Here is an 18,763-nt window from a genome sequence, read left to right on the forward strand (position 1 = left end):
TTAGAGTTCTGAGTTTCAATTCAAGGCATATCCAAAGGGTACTGACCCATAGGAGTTTGAATACAAATTTACCCAAAACTTTACAGATTTAAAACAAGTAACATCTTTCTCTCCTAAGTAAACATTTAATTCAGTGTGTATTATTGAGTCAAAAAAAATCCCATTAAAATGAACTGATCTTTGTAGTTGTAATGTGATCAAATGTAACATTCAGAGAGAATAAGTTCTTGGTCTTCAGGTCATTCTGCCAACTATTCCAGGCATTATGTCGCTATTTTTCAAACTGAATTCAGATCGACAGGGCAAAAATTTATTTGAACATTTAATGCTTTATTTTTCTACCTTTTGTCATGTAAGACTATCCTCATGCAATAAGAGATCAGTTTATTTTTAGATCGTTTTCACATTTTCACAAGGAGTACCAATTGCACGAATAAACCAGACACAAACACAAACTCTTCAAAATTATTATTTTTTTATTAACTTGTAAAATGCTCAGCTTTTTTTGTTTGTATTTTAGCAAATGTAAAAAAAACCCCAGAAAAACAGACGTCCAACGAGCTGAATATTTTAGTACTTATTGTTATGAACAATATAGGAGTGTTTTATTGTTTTCTTGAGGAATGAATTGTAAGACTATCAGGGAACTGATAATTGACTATGGTTGTTAATATATAGCATCTAACATTCTACATAAATGCCATTGTGTATCTGAATCACTGTAAGCCTGTCTCATATACCAATTGTTACATATTTGGTTAAACATTATAAAAAGCCAGTAATTATTTGATCATCTTGATTTTATAGACTTCATTTTGCATAGCATAGAACAAAAACAAAGTACAGACAGAATCAACGCATATAACAAAGAGATATGACATAAGGCAACACATGAGTCAAAAATGAATTTTTACATTTTTACTAAATTATAAAATGTACATACAAGAGTTCTCTAGTTGGACGCTTGTTTAGTGTGTAAAACATTTTCTCTATGAGGTCTCCCTGATTATGCTAATAAAGAACCAGTCCACTTGTGTAGAAGCAACAAGTGATCAGTCAAATTAAGCATAAATGTGATTCAGCACAAATCATTATTAATAGTGACATATAGCTGATCCATTTTGTAAACATTTGACAAGCTTTCGCTTTGAAGCCTAAGACCTATTTACATTTTCTGGGACAGCATAATATATATAGACCCACAAGGAAGTAACTGCAGTAAAATGGGGATCAAGGAGAAAACTAAGTTTATATCATCGGACTTCAGCACTGACTGAGGAGATGGCTGATATTACTGCCTCATTCTTGGAAAAAAAAAAAAAAAAACATGAATTTATTCAAAACATTTCATCTATCAATCAATCGAATCATCTAAAACTGGTAACCTTTTTTAAATGTAGGTCATGCCACCCTGGGTGGTGAGCCATATGACTCGCATCAAAAACCACGACTGCTACTATGTCAGTACTTGCTAAATAAACACTTTTCTTGTAGAAGCAATAGTTCTCAATGTTTTCCCTTTTAAAAATTACAGTGCAAGAAACACGAGGGTTACAAACCTAATGTTGTAGTTATTAACGAAAGTTTAAACAAGTATTTTTAACCCAATTTAATTGGAGTTTTCTTTTTTTTTTCTTTTTTTTTTTTAGTTAAACTAAAATAATTTAACACATCTTATGAGAAAATAAAATCTATTTCTGTGATAGTGTCTCTGTAGTAACCTTCAGTTTACTGTGTGTGCTACTCTGCAGTGAGACGAGATGCTGTTTGCTTCCTCATACAGCAAAACCATCTTTTATGGTTTCTGAAGGGCTAATTTGAAGGGCTAATTTGATTTAACAGACTGTGTAACCATAGCAAAGGAGACAAAGCGGAAGAAAGATGCACCTCAACTCTGACACAGGCAGTACAGAGGTGGGCTGTAGATGCAGGTTACAGAACAGTGCTGGAGTGTCAGCAAATATCATAAAATGTCTCGTTTAACGAGGCTAAACCTGGTAAATGTGAGTATTATATAAAACAGCTGAAAATTATTAATATACCGCAACATGTCCATTCCTCGGCATAAGCCATGCTAGGCTAGGTTCAAAACACTGACGCGCCTTAACAAAGAGGCTACAGAGTTGAAGGGGACTTTTTTTAGGAGGAAGTTTGTTTCTTAGCATGCATCACTGGGGGGCGCCGATGCCAGGTGGTCAGAGGGAGGATCGTTGCTGTGAGGCGGGCTCAGTTTCATGGTGTTGAAGAAGCCCGCCACCTGGCCCGGCACTTCTGCCAGGACGCTCTGAGCAAGAGCCTCCTGAGGACCCTGGAGAAAGGAGAAACAGGGATGGTAATGATGGAGGACAAATACAAAAATGATATACGCAATGTGAAAAAGAAGCCAAAGAACAAGCAGCTAAAGAAAGGCTTGGGTTAGCATTGCCATGCATAAAGTTGAAACCAGGTATTTACATAGAATGCAAAAAAGATTCATTGACATATAAATAAAGACATTTTTGCCATATAGGGACAAGGGTGTACAGAAAATGGATGGATGGATTATTACCATAATACAGCTTTCACAATTTTGTTAAAAACCATATTATCTTCTGTAAAATACTGAACTTAGCACCAAAATGAAAATTTGAGGGAGGAAAACAGGATGGGATAGTCGTACATGTCTAGGAAGGACAGGGATCGCTGGGGGGCTTCAGGTCAAATAAATTGAAGAAGGAGGCCACTTGGTCAGGCAATTCTGCCAGTACGCTTTGTGCGAGTGCTGCAGTGCCTGCCTGAAATTAGATGTGTGACACTTAAAACAACGTCCGCGGTGGAGCACATCTGCACGGTGGGGTGCGCCAGAGCTTACGTTTTGGAACTGCCTGAACGGCACGAACTGTACGATGTCCCTCATGGCGGCCTCGCCTGTGGCCGAGTGCAGGACTCCGTTGTCTCCATCCAGGAACTCCATGGCGCTGAAGTCCGCCGCTCCCACGCCGACAATGATGATGGACATGGGCAGCCGTGAGGCGTTGACGATGGCGTTGCGCGTCTGATCCATGTCGGTGATGACTCCGTCGGTGATGATCAGCAGGACGAAGTATTGCTGCAGGAGATGAGAGACAATGCAGAGAATTTATGGTGAGATTAAAGGAGGAGCTTTGTTCTCGAAGGCTTAGTTAGGTCCACCCAGGTGTTCTGCACAGCTGAATGGTTGTCATGGGAGATAATAGGATTTCTCAAACATGCATGAAAGAATCAAGGCAACACTCCAGGTATGTTTTTGATGAGGGAATAACATTATAACATGATGTAAAGTTCAATAAAGTCAATTTAATATACAATACTGTCCTCTGAAGGGACATCATAATGAAAGAGGACATTAGTACACACAACTTTTCAAATTTCCATTTGAAAAAAACTCTAAAAACAACATACATGTTGGTCAAGCAAGACAAATTTCCAGAAAATACATACGAGTTTGAAGTTCTGCACCTATAAGCCTTTTCAACTGTTGCAATTAATTAAACATTTGTTGCAACTCACAGAGGCCGTTTGCTGCTGTAAGGCCTCTCTGCCAAAATGGGCCACGTGATTGATGATTGGAGCGAAGTTTGTTGGACCGTAGAGCTTCACCTGAGGCAGACACTGCTGATAGGCAAAGATCACTCCCTCTATGCCTACGAAACCAGACGAAAACAGAAAACATCTGGGACACACAAACAATCTGGATCTCGTTTCTACACACCACCGTGTAAATGTAGTACATCAAAAAATAAAGACGAAGCCCCAACATGATAAGGAACTTTAACTTCCTGTGAGACATTAAAGATTCACTAAGTCTTACCTGCACAGAATGGATTTGAGGGGTTGAAGTTGATGGGGAACTCATGGCTGACCTGCAGACAAGCAACTAATTATGTCAAACGAATGTGACTGGACAAGGTACACTGATCCAGGGCAAGCTTTTTTTTTTTTTAAGTATAAAACAGCTCAAATCAATCACCTGCCATGTTGGAGGAAGCTTAGCGCCAAAACCAAAGGCGGGGAACATCTTGTCACTGTGGAAAGGAAGTTATGCAAGTAAAAATGTTGGTCAAGGGGAGTTAAGCAACATGGAGGACTAAGACATACACTTTCCCCCGGTCATATTCAGAAGGACATTGGGTTTGGTTCGCCTCTGCTGTAAATCATTTGTTCCATTATTTTATGCCCAACAGAGCGCACAAGGAAGTTTACCCATGTGTTTGGAAAGTATGGGGAGAACCTGGAGGAATGCAGTTCCTACAGCTGTGGTATAAGTCAGTGTTGACGTTTTTCCGACCTCTGCTGCGGCGACTTTAAGATGGAGGGAAGAAAACCACATTTGATCAGAGCTGCTCTACTTGGACCTGAAAACTGGGTGGACGTTACTTTCTAATATTTATTCTCTAGCAACAAACATCTCACCGGCCACTTTATTAGGTACACCAACTGCTAGTACCAGGGTTGGCTCCCTTTTGCCTGAAGGACCACCTTAAATCTTGGCGGTATTGACTAACTAAGATGGTCGAAGCATTCTTCAGATGTTTTGATCCAAATTACCACAATGTGACCTCTGAAGTGTATGGAGGTCCAAAATGGGGGGTGGAGGAATCACTTAAAAACTATATAATGAGATCATTTAATGTGAATGTCCTATGAAATAAATGCATTTACATATAAATGTCCTGTTAAATAAGAAATATACCTTTTAAAGAATAAAATATGCAGATGATTTGTCATTCTGTATTTATTTCTTAAATAAACAGAGTAATAATAATTACATTTATTTTACCACCATTATTTTATAAATCTCATTATACCACCAACTTGATCAATTTATGTCAAATTCTGACCGAACTTTCTGAATGTGCAGCTAAAACTGAAATTCATAGTTTTGCCGACTTGCTATTGTCAAATTTTGGTCAACCTGTGTGAACTGAAACCTCTGCACACCTATTTTTTTTTATTTCAGACCATTTTCATAAGACCGTCTGCCTCTAGCAACCATGTAACATTGAACGCAGCATCAAATCTACAACAGAATAGCTAAAGATTGAGAATCAAGGTGTTGCAATCATGGTCAAAGGGCAAATCCTTAACCTGACCTGTGCAAACAATTGCACAACGCTCCTCATTTTCTCTATCGAGTATTTTTATTTAAAATCTGAATTTTATCTGAATCTGAACCTTATTAACATCATACATTCAACGTTATCGTTTTACCTGTCATAATCCTGGATGACGTTACCGACTGCCCAGATCGCTGCCAGATACTCGTTGTAGCCTTGAGGGTTAATGTAGTGTAAAGATGAGGGTAAACCGGGATCCCCATTGGAGCCCGTGAAATCGATAGCAATCTGACCACAAGCATAAACATCAGCGTTAAAAATCACACAAACATGGGAAAACACAATGGGAAGTTTTGTCGATATTTATTAGAGTGGAAATGATTTTTAATAGATTGTAGTACTCACTGTGAAGTTAATCTGACAGCCACCCATTATGTAATCCAGAAATGTGTACTCCTTCACTATCTGTAAGCAAATAATGATTAAAATACATATTCTAACACCATAATCATAATAGAAAACTGCGTCTTTCATTTAAGATTTTCATACTTCTTCTCACTCAACTTTAAGGAAGGAATGGAGTTAGAAGGCCAGGAAGGAAGGAGTGAAGGAAGGAAAGAAGGGCACAGAAATAAAGGAAAAAGGAAAAGACACAAAGAAGGGAAGGAAGGAAAAATATTTGGAGGATAGACTTGAGGAAAGGAGGAGGGAAGAACACAGCAGAGAAAAGTTTCAAACACTGAAACAGGGAACGATTAGGTCAGGAAATAGAAATATTCCTCCACACTCTTATTAAATTTTTTTTTAAATGTATCCAGACCTGGAAAATACAGAACTCAACTTCATCCCTAAGTAAGAAACCTTAAAGTTGCACAAAGTTGTCAAGTGGAAAGACTACGTGGTTTTCAAAACTTTCTGCACGTGTCAATGTGAAAGACGGGCATTTGCATGTTTGTACGTCACATTAGGATTGCATTGTTCTAAAACACGTTAAGACAAATAAATCAAATAAAGCCCACTCGTATTCCCGAGCAGATTCAGATCTCCTCATTAAAAATTAATTGGACTAATATATGATTAAATGTGCTAGCTCCTTTTATTTTATTTTCTGTCATACTCATCTGGCATAGAGTTGGAATGTCCACATATGTTTTAGTCAGAAAGTCCAACCTTCTTTTTTGGGATTATGATGGCTTTAAAATCACATATTTATTTGCTTTATGAAGGAAATGTGTTATGAAATATTTACCTTGCATTGTTTTATGATGATAATTCCAGAGTTTTTGTATCCTTTCTTCTTCTGCTTCTTCTTGCTGTTGATGCATTCAAACTCCGCCTGAGAAGAGACTCAAACCAGTCAGATTTCACCGCCACCTCTTGTTTACCAGGCATTTTTGTAACGCGTCGTGAAAAAAACAAAGGTTTAAACTGAACTCACAGCGTATGACTGACACGCCTGCTGTATCTGACAGAGTGACGTGAGGAAGGAGCCGATGAAATCATGCGAGCCGCTGTTGTTGTAGTCGTAGCAGTCGATCTGGGAGAGACAAGAGGGTCGGGAGAACCAGGACAAAGTCTCACTAGTCTTTATTATCGTCAATTAAAGCATGTGGGAGGCAGAGCAGATGAGGCAAAAGCATGAGTGTGATGCATTCAATGTGACACTCTGACAGTGAAAACCTCTAGCACAGAGAGACACACACACGCATCCATTGTTGGTGTGGAGAGAACAGAGAAAACAGAAGAGCTCTACACACAGTATGAAGCAACCAGCAGAGATCAGACAAGCTAGAAGAAGCTACAGCCTACAGAAATCAATGGCTAAGAAAGCTGATGGGTCATCCATCTTAACGGAGAAACTGGTCCATTGGTTCTCTTACCAATTTAGCGTTTAGCCATGTAGCTAGCAGGTAAAACAAAGGAGCTGCATTTTGACTGAGATTTGTAAAAAAAAAAAAAAAAAAGTTCAATTTATACGTCCAAACAAAACTAGCAAAGTAAGATTTAGTTGAATTTGTAGCAAGAGGATACATAATGAAGCTAGATTGAAGTATTGAAGTTTGTTGATTTTTTTAGTTTAAAAAGAAAGATTTAAGGTCAATTTAATATCAGTTTCAGATTTATACTGATGAAATGTGGAAAAATTCAAAGGTTGTGAGGACTTTTGCAGTGCACTATGCCTAATATGAAATTTCCAAGTTAAAAACAATTCACGAATGACTAGACCCCCAGTGCAGCATCGTCTCATTACAGACTAAAAAACAGCTGGGTTCAACAATGGACCAGTCTCCTCAGCAGCAGGTGTGTTCCTTTAAGACGGATGTAGATGCATCGTGGACTTGAGCCGGTCCGGTCACAGACACCGCATCCTTCAAGTGATGAGCACTCACTCTGCTAACAGTTAACTCACTTGTTGTGCTGCCTGGAAAGCATCTGTTCCACATAAGTGTGCTTTAATGGAGTTAGGAAATGGACATAAAACAAACACACATTTCTTTATTTGTAGCAAGGAGATAAAATGCAACAGAACATGTCCAGGGGACTTGATTTTACTCAAGAAGAAGCCTCAGACTTTAGGAGATTCTAGCTTTTAGCTTTTTATCTTTACTAATATTGCCTGGAGTTGTAATGTTTGTACCTTTATAGATTTTTCCACGTCACCGTCACAGAGGGACTGAATCGGGATTCTGAATGGCTTCCATATGGGGTTTAGGTTGTATTTGACCACCTGAAATATTAGAAAAACTGTCACGGCTACAATGTTTGGTAACAGTGCACACTTTAAACTTAACAGTAATTACTTCACTATCACAAGCAGCACTTTGTATCTGTACCTCTGTCCTGTGGGCCAGCTGCCATCCAGTTTCTGTCTGCTTGTAAAACTCTAGGAAAGGGTCGGACTTGCCAAAAAAGTCCTGGAAAAAATAGAGAGCCGTAGTTAACTTTATTTAACCGTAGTAATGTCAAGGCTTCCAAATGTAAGTCATAAACTCCTACATTATCCAGGAAATGACAAATGTTGGAACGCAGTTACCAATATTTATTTTTCTCTTGAACTTGTTTTCAATAATCGCCAGGGCTGAAACGATTAATCGTACTAATCGTGATTAATTGATTATTAAAATAATCGTTAACTAATTTGGTAACCGATTAATCGCTAACTGGAGTACAGACTCAAAAACAAAAGGCCAATTGCTCAAAGGACAGCACACTTAGAGCAGAACTTAAGTCGAACCTGAAAAATACATTAACAAATATGTTTTGCATTTAAGATCAAACAAAAAGTGTTTGTAAGTATGTTTTATCCAGAACTCATCAAGTGGCAGTTTTAGTTTCACCGGATTCAAGTTAGAAGTATTTTTTATTTCAGATGCATCCTTTACTACAAATGATCAAGAATTCAATAATGGAATATTATTTTATATTTTATTTACTGTAGGAGATAAAATGCTCATTTTCATATTTTAAAAATAATAAAATTAGTTCTAAGCTTCTAACATTGAACAAAAAATGTCTTAAATGCAAGTAAGTTTGGAGAATGAGCCAATTTTTTTTTGTCCGATTAATCAATTAATCGACAGAATAATCAATAGATTAATCTATAACCAAAATAATCGTTAGTAGCATCCCTAATAATTACTACATCAAGTGAGTTGTTTTGAGTGCATTAGACACCAGGATCTGATCTGATCATGAAGATCACGTTGATGTGACGACTCATCTGTCTTTAATAATTCAGTATAGACAAAACGGTTTGATCAGAGTTTTAAAAATTCAGCAGCAGAGTAATCTGACCAATCAGCGAGCGTAAGTCAGTCATGCAAACCTTTTTGTCCAGTGACCTGGCAGCAACTTCCAACGCCACCACCCTGTTGTCGTTTCTCTCCTCTGCACAAATCTAGAAATTGGAAAAAGAAAATCTGCTTAGCATTCCAGAACGTATACTAGTCTTGAACTTGAGTTGTTGAAGCTAAAACATAAATATGAACAGTAAATAATGTTTGTTACGTAGAGATTTAAGTTTGTGTGTATGTCTTTGTAGAAAGTCAGAATTTTGTCTCCAGCTCATTTGATTTGTTTTGGTATAAAGCAACCAAAACTCTTCTTGGGATAACTGAACTGAATTTCCACAACAAAATGACGATAAAAGTACCAGTAACATCTTTTAGATCCGATTATCCTCAATGAATTGTAAACTTTGTGTTAGGTTTTTTGTTGGGTTTTTTTGTTATTGTTTTTTTTTTTTTTTTTTTTTTTTTACATTTAATGCAAACATTAACATACCATTGAAGAAAATGCATGTAACATAATATTTATTTATTTATTTATTTTGGCAAAAGTTGGATGTTTTCCTTTATTTTTACGACCTAAAAATAAAATGGTGATTCATTAAAAATGTCAATAAATTGCCCAAATTATAAATTGTCTTTTTTCCAAAAGGTCAAGTAACATAAGCAGCTCCAAACACGTTTTATTTTGTACAGAGAGCAGAAATGGCCCACTTGTACTGTAGCGGTTCCAGTCACCTAAAGTAAGCAGCAATGCTCTAAAAACAAAAGAGGTGAAGTACTTGATAAGTTTTTAATCAATCAAATAAGCTCACGGTTATCGTTCCTTTCCCTGCTGGCGTCTTGTCTCTCTTCACAAGAGGTTTTGTTAGTTTTTTCGAGGACACAATCTGAACACAGAGACACAGCAAGTCATTTTAGTAAGAGCTTCTACAAACTAGCTCAAACCAGAAATGTCTACGTTTTAACAAATCAAAAAAGATGCATCAAGCTCGTTAAGTAGCCGGCATTTTCTTTCTGACCTGTCCCAAGGTGCACTCGAACTGTCCCAGGAAGTCCGCTTCTTCTGGAGTGCAGTTTTCGCTGTCGATGTCGTACACCTCAAACCTCAGTTTCTGCACCGCCTCAAAGTAGTAGTCGAGGACGATGCTCTTGGAAAACTTGGGATTCAGGCAGTTCTGGATTTTCTCCGTTCGCCCAATCTAGCGGTAAAAAAAAAAAAAAAGAAAGAAAAGAAAAAAACTGCATTGCATTACAAGTCCAGATCTTCTCCGTGAGCAAGGCGACGTAGAACAGAAACAGTCGAGCGCTCACCTCGTACCAGTGAAGACCCGAGGAGTTCAACTGGACCACACACATGGGGTCGGACTTGGAGAAGGCGTCCATGTCCAGCAGATTATCGCAGGCGATGCTGAGCGCCACCTTGGTGACGCAGTCTGTGGCCTTGGGTTGCGGTGCTTCAAAGGACGCCATGGCTGTCCGAGGGAGACCTTGAAGAACCTCCAAAAACAAACAAACATGTCAGAAAATAAAGACAAGCATTTAGAAGCTGTAGCTCCGGCCACACTACAGCCGGAGCTACAGCTCCGGTTGCCCCAATGTAAGTGGGGCTTACATTGAAAAGGAAACCAATCAGAGAATGACTGGGTATTAGCAGGTCCGATAACCATCTGAACTTTCCAACGACTGCTTCCCTTTTTACCCACCAATAAAATGAGCTGCTGTTTCAGTCTCTGTTCAGTGCAACAGTTTATGTGCAACAAAAATCACTGCAGTTTTAGGGGAAAAAATAAAAAAAATTCTAATTTGCAAGTGCAATTCTCTGACCCCAATAAGCCAGACTTATTGTATCATAAGCTTGACAGGCTGCCAGGCTTCACCTGCTTTTACTTATATATATATATATTTTTTAAACAGTAATATTTATATATTTATACAGTAATAGTGTAAATATATAAAGTACGCCAATTACACTGACTGCACCTTTGCCTTGGCTTTGTGCAATGCTGCAGCATCTGGTCATAATTTTGCACCGTCTCTCAGCCATTGTTTAAGAAGGGAATAAAGGAGAACACATTCTTCAAGATGAGCAATTGTTTTGCGACTTCAGTCAGGAGAGTGGTAGACGATACCAAGTCAGGTTGGGTTGGATGATATCCTGAATTTGCCTCATCTCATACCAAGAGAGGAGTGCAAGGAAAGTTTCCACACTGAGGAAAAGCCTTTTCTTACCTGCCTTCAAAAAGTCTAAGACGAACCTAATGGGACTCTATTGGAATTCTGTTTCAGCAACAAAATTTCCACATGGATCTGGTGTGAAAGAAAGAAAGGATACACACAAAGAACATGTGGAAGAAGCTTACTGTCTGTACAGTAGGGGTTCTGTAATGCTGTGGGTCTGCTTCTCTTCCCATAGAAATGTTCTTAGAGATGGCATGAGTATCTTTTTACATGAATAAAGGAATGCCAACAAACAAGAGTGCCGCCTCTGTTCAATCACATTTACGACATCACCAATGTTAAACTACATGAGATGAAATATTTGAAATATCTGAGCTGTTGCTTTACTTTCAGTTAGCAAAAGACCACAGCACAGAGGATTTATATAGAAATGTTGACATTCACTAGACGGATATTAAAGGGCGTAGTCGATAAAAAGTATGACAGCATTTTCCTCTGCAAGTCCAAGAAACTGAACCCTACTCAACTGGCTTATGTTTGTGACAAACTGCTCTGGTTAATATAATTTCAGTCGCAAAGCCGACATTTAGCTCTCTGCAATTATAGCCAGATAAACATTAACACTGTACTGTTCAAATGGCTCCTGTGAGGAAACTCTAAAGTAAGCAGCTTAGTAGTGAAAATCCAGACATGATGGGATACTTGGTCACAACTGGCTGCTGTTCCCAGTTAGTTTGAGCTTCGTTCCATAAAAGCGAGCGGTGCCATTGTAAATGCAGACGTTCCGGCGCGTTTTTTTTTTTAAGAAAACGTTTCGCCCTTTTTTTAATAAAGTGAACAAAAATAAAATTAAGTTCGATGTTTCCTTGGGTAATAACGTACCTTTTCTCTAACCGTCAGTCCTCCTAGAACCCAGCAGAAAGAGACTGAGGTTGGCTAGCTAGCTGTAGAAATGGGCGGTGTCCTCCTGTCATCGACGGAACCAGAAACACTTTGACACCGGGTCGCTGCTCCGCCTTCCAGTCACCACGTTTTGTTCCGAACCCACAAACATAAGATAATAGTGCACACAATTCACAGGTTGCTTAATATTTACATCACAAATGTCACTCGTATTCGTTTGACTATCCCGTATTTCACGTGACGCGTGTGCTTTACAGGGGCGTAAATTAGAGTTATATAGGCAGGGGGGGCGGGGGCTTTCCCAGACACATTAAAATTATTTTCCATTATTTGTTGCCCAGACTGGCTTTTCCATCCTGAAATATAATCTGTATTAGCAACCTCACAACAGTACAGTAACTTTTCTAAAGCAACTGGAGTAAAAGGAAGGTTTAGAGCCTTCAGATTCATCCCAAATAATCTACACATTTGTTTTTTTGTTTTGGTTTCTGTTCCCTCTTTAATCCTGCCCATAATAGTAGAAACATAAAACATGATTGAAAAAAATTCACAAACACAGAAATTACAAAAAAATATATATGTATATCAACATTTATTTTCATCTTAAATAAAATAACTCTGGCTTGAGTTAGACTGTCACCAAAGCTATTTAAGTCTGATGTTATGTTATTTATGATAACATGTTGCAGAAAGCACAGACATAGTGGCTATAGGAGATTCACATTAAAGTCCTGTCGCAGTCTGTTCCGTCTCCAAACCCCAGTTCGATGTTTCTAAGCTATCAGCACATTACGTCATTAAGTCATTACTCATCAAGTTTCATAAATTCCTTCTTTTAATTTACTCCAACATGGCAGAATACACAAAGATTCCTGTTTCACTCACAGTCAGACTCCTTGCACTGGGACTTATTCTTATTTAAAGATACAGGGCTGGACAATATGGCTGAAAAATGCATCACAATAAAAGGCTTTCATCTCAGTCAATATGAATAATTATTGATTAGGTCTTTTTGGTTTGTTTGTTTTATCTAGTTTTCTGTCGAGTTGTTCTACTCATTTTCTCCTTTTACTCCATACTGCAGGGAAGAGACCAAACCTGAAACTGCAGCTGCGCAAATTAATCCGGTTGTTGCTAGGTAACCAAAGAGCAAGTGAGTTAATGCCCCGCTAAAGTATTCTCTCTGCCTACATCCCCCAGAATGCTGTGCGGTTCTGGACAGGAGTTTGGTGAAATTATTTAGAATTCTGTCAGGCGTATTATTACATTGCGTGTCTGTTATTGATTTATTGCTCAGTCCTACTGATACACAAAAGGTTCTCAGCTCAACAACCTCCAAGTTCAGCAACATGTAAGTAAGTATGTAACCATCATTATAAGACAAGAAACAGAAAACACACATTTAAAAACAATGAAAGAAATGTAAACAGATGGTTTGAGGATGGAGGACAGGGTGTCTCAGTTATTGTAAATGCTTGCAGATATCGCAACACTTTGCTTACGTCATGAATTGATTTAAGGTCAGTCACAGAGGTAGGTGTTGTGTTTTTTCTTTGCGGTTTTTCACGCTAAATGAAAAACTGGAGCAGATGCAGGCAGGCGATTCCCAGTCCCAAACGACACGTTGGGAGGCTTTGATTCTTCCCATTAGGACGGCTCAGGCACGCCGAAGACGTTCGGTGGTTTTAGCTTGTAAGCGTTGAAGAAGGATGACACTTGATCGGGAAGCTCTGCCAAGACGCTCTGGGCAAGGGCCACGCTGTTTCCCTGCAGCAAAACAACGGCACAATAACGATGGAGAATCATCACTAAGTGAAATGGGGAATTTAGAGATATTAAACACGCCACTGCTTGTGTTTAGGTTAGCAAAAGCATTCATAAGCTTTGAGCTTTTTCCACATTTTGAGGCAAAAATCATCTCAAAAAGTACGCATGGATGGATTTTATGTGTGTAGGCTGTGGTTTTTCAGGCCTTCCACAATGGCTCTCCATGTCTTTGGCTAAAAATTATAAAGGATCAAACAAATTTTTAAAAATATAGATATAATAAAGAAGTTTTTCTGTTTTTATTTTGGGTTTTTTTACACCCCCAATAAACAATTGCATTGAATCTCTGCAAATGAATGACACTAAAAGTACCAACAATACTTTTTCCATAAATATCAAAATCCAATATATGTGTCCACTCTCTGTCTTTAAATATTATTTCCTTTAAAAAACATTTAAATAAAATATTTCTTTTAAAAGATATTTTCTGGATGGTAAATATTTATGATAAATTCTAAATTGTCTTTTTAAAAAGGAAAAAAAAAAAACGTGGCTCTAAACACCTTTTTTTCTTCTTTTTTTTGCTTGACTGAGGGAAAAAAATATCATCCATGATGATACAAACCAACCAACCAACATAAACAAACAACAAACAACTTTTTATGTTGGTATTAAACCAACACAAAAAACTTGTCAAAAGTTATGATGAGAAAGAAAGAACAAAAAAACCCAAAAAGAGTGAAATGCAGTTGGATCTTTATCTTTGGTAGGACAATCTGTGCCCAGGCTTAAATATTAACCATGAAAATCAAGGTCAAGTGACACAATGTGGATGTGGAGGAGTTCATTTGGTATTTATGGGTTTGTTTTGCAAGTTATTGTATTTTAACCCTGAGGCAGCAGGGGCAGCTAAAGCTTCTGACTCGCTGCTTACATGGAAATGTCTGAAAGGCACAAACTGGACGATATCTCTGGCGGCTGCGTCCCCCGTGGGGGACAGCAGCAGTTTGTCGTCGCTGTCCAGGAACTCCATGGCGTCGAAGTCCGCGCCGCCGACGCCCACTATGATGATGGACATGGGCAGACGGGACGCCTCCACGATGGCGACGCGTGTCTGGTCCATGTCTGTGATCACGCCGTCTGTGAGGATGAGCAGCACAAAGTATTGCTGCGCATGGACAGACATAAAGGGACAGGACAGAGATGATTAGCTTTAAACTTATTTGGGAATTTTTTGGCTTTACTGAATACTTGAATGATAAAAAATAAATAAATACTTGGCTTATGAGAAATCAGAAAATCCATGAATCAGAGATAAATTTGACATATTTTTGTTATATTTTAAAGGGGCAGCATGATGTAAAATTGACTTTTTTGAACTTTACATCATTGTATTATGTTATTCCTTCATCAAAAACATTTCTGGAGGGTTCCCTTGATTCTTTCATGCATGTTTGAGAAATCCTTTAATCTCCCGTGGCAACCGTTTGGCTGTGGGAAACACCTGGTGGGACCTAGCCCCGCCTTTGATGACAAAGCTCCTCCTCTGGGTTGCAGTTTCCAGGCTACCAAACTTCCACATTACACAGCAATTCTATCTCACTCAACTCCTTCAGACTAGCCAGAAGCAATTAGCAAACACCTAGTGGAACTGCGCATCTGCTGAGCTCATTAAACAAGCTACAATGCCACACTGGTAAAAATGCTAATAGAGGAGCTATGTTGAAGGTGGAGTTTCAGATAGAAGAGGAGTTTTTAAAGAGACGACGACCCAATTTCAAGATGTTAAAATACAAGCAAAAATTTATTTTAAGTCATATTTGATATATATAGCATTTTGTTTAACAACTGATGTTACCACAGTTACTTGATTGTGCTATAAAATAGCATTACGTCCATGAAAAACACATAACACTGCCCCTTTACAGTATCAAAATGGTTTCCTACCGACGCAGCGTTCTGCCGGAGAGCTTGTCTGGCAAAGCAGGCCACATGGTTGATGACTGGAGAGAAGTTGGTTGGACCCCACAGCTTCACCTGAGGCAGACACTGCCGGTAGGCCTGCACCACTCCCTCTATCCCTGCAGCACACACACACACACACGCACACACACAAAGAAACTTCTCAGGGTAAAAGCCAGCATAGCTGCAATCAAAACTTGACGAAGGGCTCACCTGCACAGAAGGGATTTGCTGGATTGAAGTTGATGGGAAACTCGTGAGAAACCTGTCAGCATGAGGATTAAAGAAGATTAAAAACGACATGATATAGTGGTCTCTGCCACACAGACACATGAAGAAAGAATGGAGATCAAAGGTGTCCAAAGTGAGTCAAGATTCAATTTTGGCTTCTTATTTTTAATCAGGGCAAAATTATTACACACAAAGTAAAATCTTATGTTGGCTCTAGCAGAAAGTACTTTGAATATTTTTATTTATTTTTATTAAACTTGGCTACGTACTTGTCAATAAAAGTGACTTAAATTTTGTTTTCATTACTAAGAATTGAAGAAAAGTTCTATTATTTTCAGTCAAGATCTTAAAAAAAACTGTAAAGTGGATCACTTTTCTTATTTTATATTTTGGATTTACAACAATTTACACATCCCTTTCCAACACCAAAACAATGACTGCTTTACTCGTGTATTAAATTGTTGCAGCTTAGTTTATCATTGTGCAGATAAAATAAATAAATCTCTTTTCTGCCTCATGTTTTTGGTCTTGTGACTTGATGGTTTTGGCTCAAAAAGTTTGGACACCCCTCATGTTGATTGTGTTTAGCAAGAAAAGCTCTGATGGCTTCATCAGAGCTGTGGTTGATACTGAAAATTGTAAAATGGTTGATACTGAAAATTGATTGATACTGAAAATTGTAAAATTGACATTAAATGTTCTGCTACATCTGAAAAGCAGTTTTATTTAATAAAATATGAAGTATTCTGTATGACTGTCAGATTAAATAGTGTGTTGTTTTTTTTATACCTGCCATGACGGAGGGATCTGAGCTCCAAATCCAAACACTGGAAACATCTTAGTACTAAACATAAAGAAAGTCACAGTTAACATTCATCCAGTTAAATCGAGTCCTGTTGAGAGGCAGTAAAGTCATTTACTCACATAACACACTGCTGCACAAATAGGAATGGTTTTTGTAATATATTGTTTTCTTCCCAATATAATGGGAAGAAAACTTTGTTTTTTTTAACCAAAAGTTATTTTGTTTGTTTGTTTTTTTTTTGTCCCAATTTTCACTTTTGGAAAAAAATGACAGATTTAGTGAATGTCTCTACCAACTTTGTAGGTCTAATTTTTTTGTGTTTTTTTTTACCCATGGTTCTTTGCAAATTTGGCTTAAGCTCAGTCTGACAGGATGTAGTCTGTGAACACCAGTTTCCAATTTTTCCCACAGATTCTCAATTTCAATTAAGTCTGGACTTTGACTGGGTCATTCTAAGCTATGGTCTAAACCTTTACATATCGAGACCCTCCTCCCAAACATCATTAGCTTCTGGCCTTGAACAAAATAAAAATATTGACTTTTAGAATGTTTTTTCCCCCCCTCACTTTTATTCACTATTTAATAATTATTAACTGCTGTGTTATACGTTCAGATTTTAGTCGGCCATCAGTCCTCAGTAGAGCTGAGGGACGATTTTGTTCCTTACAGACGGTCGTCCATTTTGCACTCACTGCTGCTAGCTTGAGGAGCAGAGCAGCTTGATCAAAAACATGAGCATAGCAAATAACCTTTCGATAACTTATTTTAATTTATATTTTATGATAATCATAGAAAAACAGATTTGATTTTGTGATTTAAAAAACCCCATTACAATTAAAAATTTATTATTTATTAAGAACTGCATTAGATTTAACTTTTTGTATTTTTTGCCTTTTTGTTTCCCTCATCTTTCCTCCAGCGTATGAGGCTCCCTAGCGCCACCTTGTGGACACTCAACTTGGTCCAATTTGATGTCTAGGTCACCTTCTTCCACATCTTTGCGTCTCTATGTGGCTTGTAACAAACTGCAAATGGCACTTCTTACCTTTCTTATAAAAGTTAATATTCCGTATCCTTTATTTCACATACAAGGGTACAATAAAATACATTTAAGTTTGTTGTTGTGTGACAACATGTGAAAAAATTCAGGATGCATGAATACCGTTGCATCAAACTCTATGTTATATAAGGCTATAGTGTGTAAACTCTAAACTTCTTCCACACACTGATTTTGTCTACACTGATCTTTGCTCCTTTCTAAGATTGGTAAAAAAAAAAAAAGTTTATTAACAATGGTTACAATTAAGGATGTGGGGGTTACAAACCAATCATAATACGTAGTCTACCTGTCGTAGTCTTTGATGACGTTACCTACGGCCCAGATGGCCTGCAGGTATTCATTGTAGCCGTCAGGGCTGATATAGTGAAGGGACTGGGGGGATATGGGGTCACCATTAGAGCCTGTAAAGTCGATGGCAATCTGGGCGCCGCAGAGAGAGAGAGAGAAAACGCAAAAATAAAAGAGCATTCTACAAGACAAGACCAAGTAGTTTATGCCAAACTCACCGTAAAGTTGATCTGACATCCTCCCATCACATAATCCAGGAAGCTATATTCCTTCTCCACCTGAAAGACGCAACGTTACTATAACCGTATCCACAAAAACGAGACGTATGGAAAATGTGCATCAACAATATTAACTGGGAGTTGTCTAAAATTCAACGTTCAGACTCTTAAGACCCACTCACACCAGATGACACCTCTGCGCAGTTTCAGTGATCTCTACGAGCGATTCAAATGAGACTGGATTATGGGAAATTTTGGGAAAACTTTGCGTGATGTTACAAAGGCTCTTCTGGAGGCCACCAAATAAGTTCCCTACTGAATTTATAAGCTACCATCAGATGGAGCAAAACATTTCAGCATCACATTTTGTGGAAGTTTTCTTAAGGGATGCACCGATGTCAAAATTTGGGTCAATATCAATGTCCGATATATTTTATATTTCACCCCCCTTTTGACATATCCACCGATATTTTCTGTATATTATA

At 38.1% G+C, this 18,763-nt stretch overlaps 2 protein-coding genes across 6 annotated transcripts in view; both read right to left on the reverse strand.

The window, feature by feature from the left end:
• Window positions 1–1,295: 1,295 nt before the first annotated feature.
• On the reverse strand, window positions 1,296–12,192 carry LOC103482262 (copine-3-like). 3 transcript variants are annotated; one of them, XM_008438307.2, is made up of 17 exons: window positions 11,927–12,192; window positions 10,178–10,363; window positions 9,886–10,065; window positions 9,679–9,753; window positions 8,902–8,973; window positions 7,910–7,990; window positions 7,714–7,803; window positions 6,514–6,612; window positions 6,325–6,411; window positions 5,481–5,540; window positions 5,230–5,363; window positions 3,989–4,043; window positions 3,830–3,881; window positions 3,529–3,662; window positions 2,852–3,088; window positions 2,660–2,774; window positions 1,296–2,308 (listed from the first exon to the last, which is right to left on the reverse strand). In XM_008438307.2, the coding sequence occupies exons 2-16, from the start codon at window positions 10,334–10,336 to the stop codon at window positions 2,664–2,666; spliced, it is 1,626 nt and encodes a 541-aa protein (XP_008436529.1). In that variant the 5' UTR covers window positions 10,337–10,363; window positions 11,927–12,192; the 3' UTR covers window positions 1,296–2,308; window positions 2,660–2,663. The 3 variants fall into 3 exon arrangements, with proteins under 3 accessions (XP_008436529.1, XP_008436527.1, XP_017157494.1); XM_017302005.1 differs by having other exon boundaries at window positions 2,216–2,308; window positions 2,660–2,770; XM_008438305.2 differs by lacking the exon at window positions 2,660–2,774 and having other exon boundaries at window positions 11,927–12,191.
• Window positions 12,193–12,520: 328 nt separating this feature from the next.
• Window positions 12,521–18,763, reverse strand: part of LOC103482264 (copine-3-like) — a 13,926-nt gene continuing 7,683 nt past the window's right edge. For all 3 annotated transcript variants that reach the window (XM_017301943.1, XM_008438309.1, XM_008438310.1), the window contains exons 10-16: window positions 18,279–18,338; window positions 18,059–18,192; window positions 16,697–16,751; window positions 15,890–15,941; window positions 15,662–15,795; window positions 14,649–14,882; window positions 12,521–13,714 (exon numbers count right to left, since the gene is read on the reverse strand). In XM_017301943.1, the coding sequence (XP_017157432.1) occupies window positions 13,595–13,714; window positions 14,649–14,882; window positions 15,662–15,795; window positions 15,890–15,941; window positions 16,697–16,751; window positions 18,059–18,192; window positions 18,279–18,338 (789 nt within the window). In that variant the 3' untranslated portion in view covers window positions 12,521–13,594. The remainder of the gene's footprint in view (window positions 13,715–14,648; window positions 14,883–15,661; window positions 15,796–15,889; window positions 15,942–16,696; window positions 16,752–18,058; window positions 18,193–18,278; window positions 18,339–18,763) is intronic.

The sequence above is a fragment of the Poecilia reticulata genome, linkage group LG20, assembly GCF_000633615.1.
Source record: "Poecilia reticulata strain Guanapo linkage group LG20, Guppy_female_1.0+MT, whole genome shotgun sequence".
Classification (NCBI taxonomy): Eukaryota; Metazoa; Chordata; class Actinopteri; order Cyprinodontiformes; family Poeciliidae; genus Poecilia; species Poecilia reticulata.

Excerpts from the sequence above, each read along its gene's own strand:
- LOC103482262 (XM_008438305.2), bottom strand. The coding sequence starts at position 10,336 with ATGGCGTCCTTTGAAGCACCGCAACCCAAGGCCACAGACTGCGTCACC. Across the intron at positions 6,412-6,513 it reads AGGCGTGTCAGTCATACGCT|GCGGAGTTTGAATGCATCAA; the intron begins GTGAGTTCAGTT and ends GTCTCTTCTCAG. Across the intron at positions 4,044-5,229 it reads GTCATCCAGGATTATGACAG|TGACAAGATGTTCCCCGCCT; the intron begins GTAAAACGATAA and ends TCCTTTCCACAG.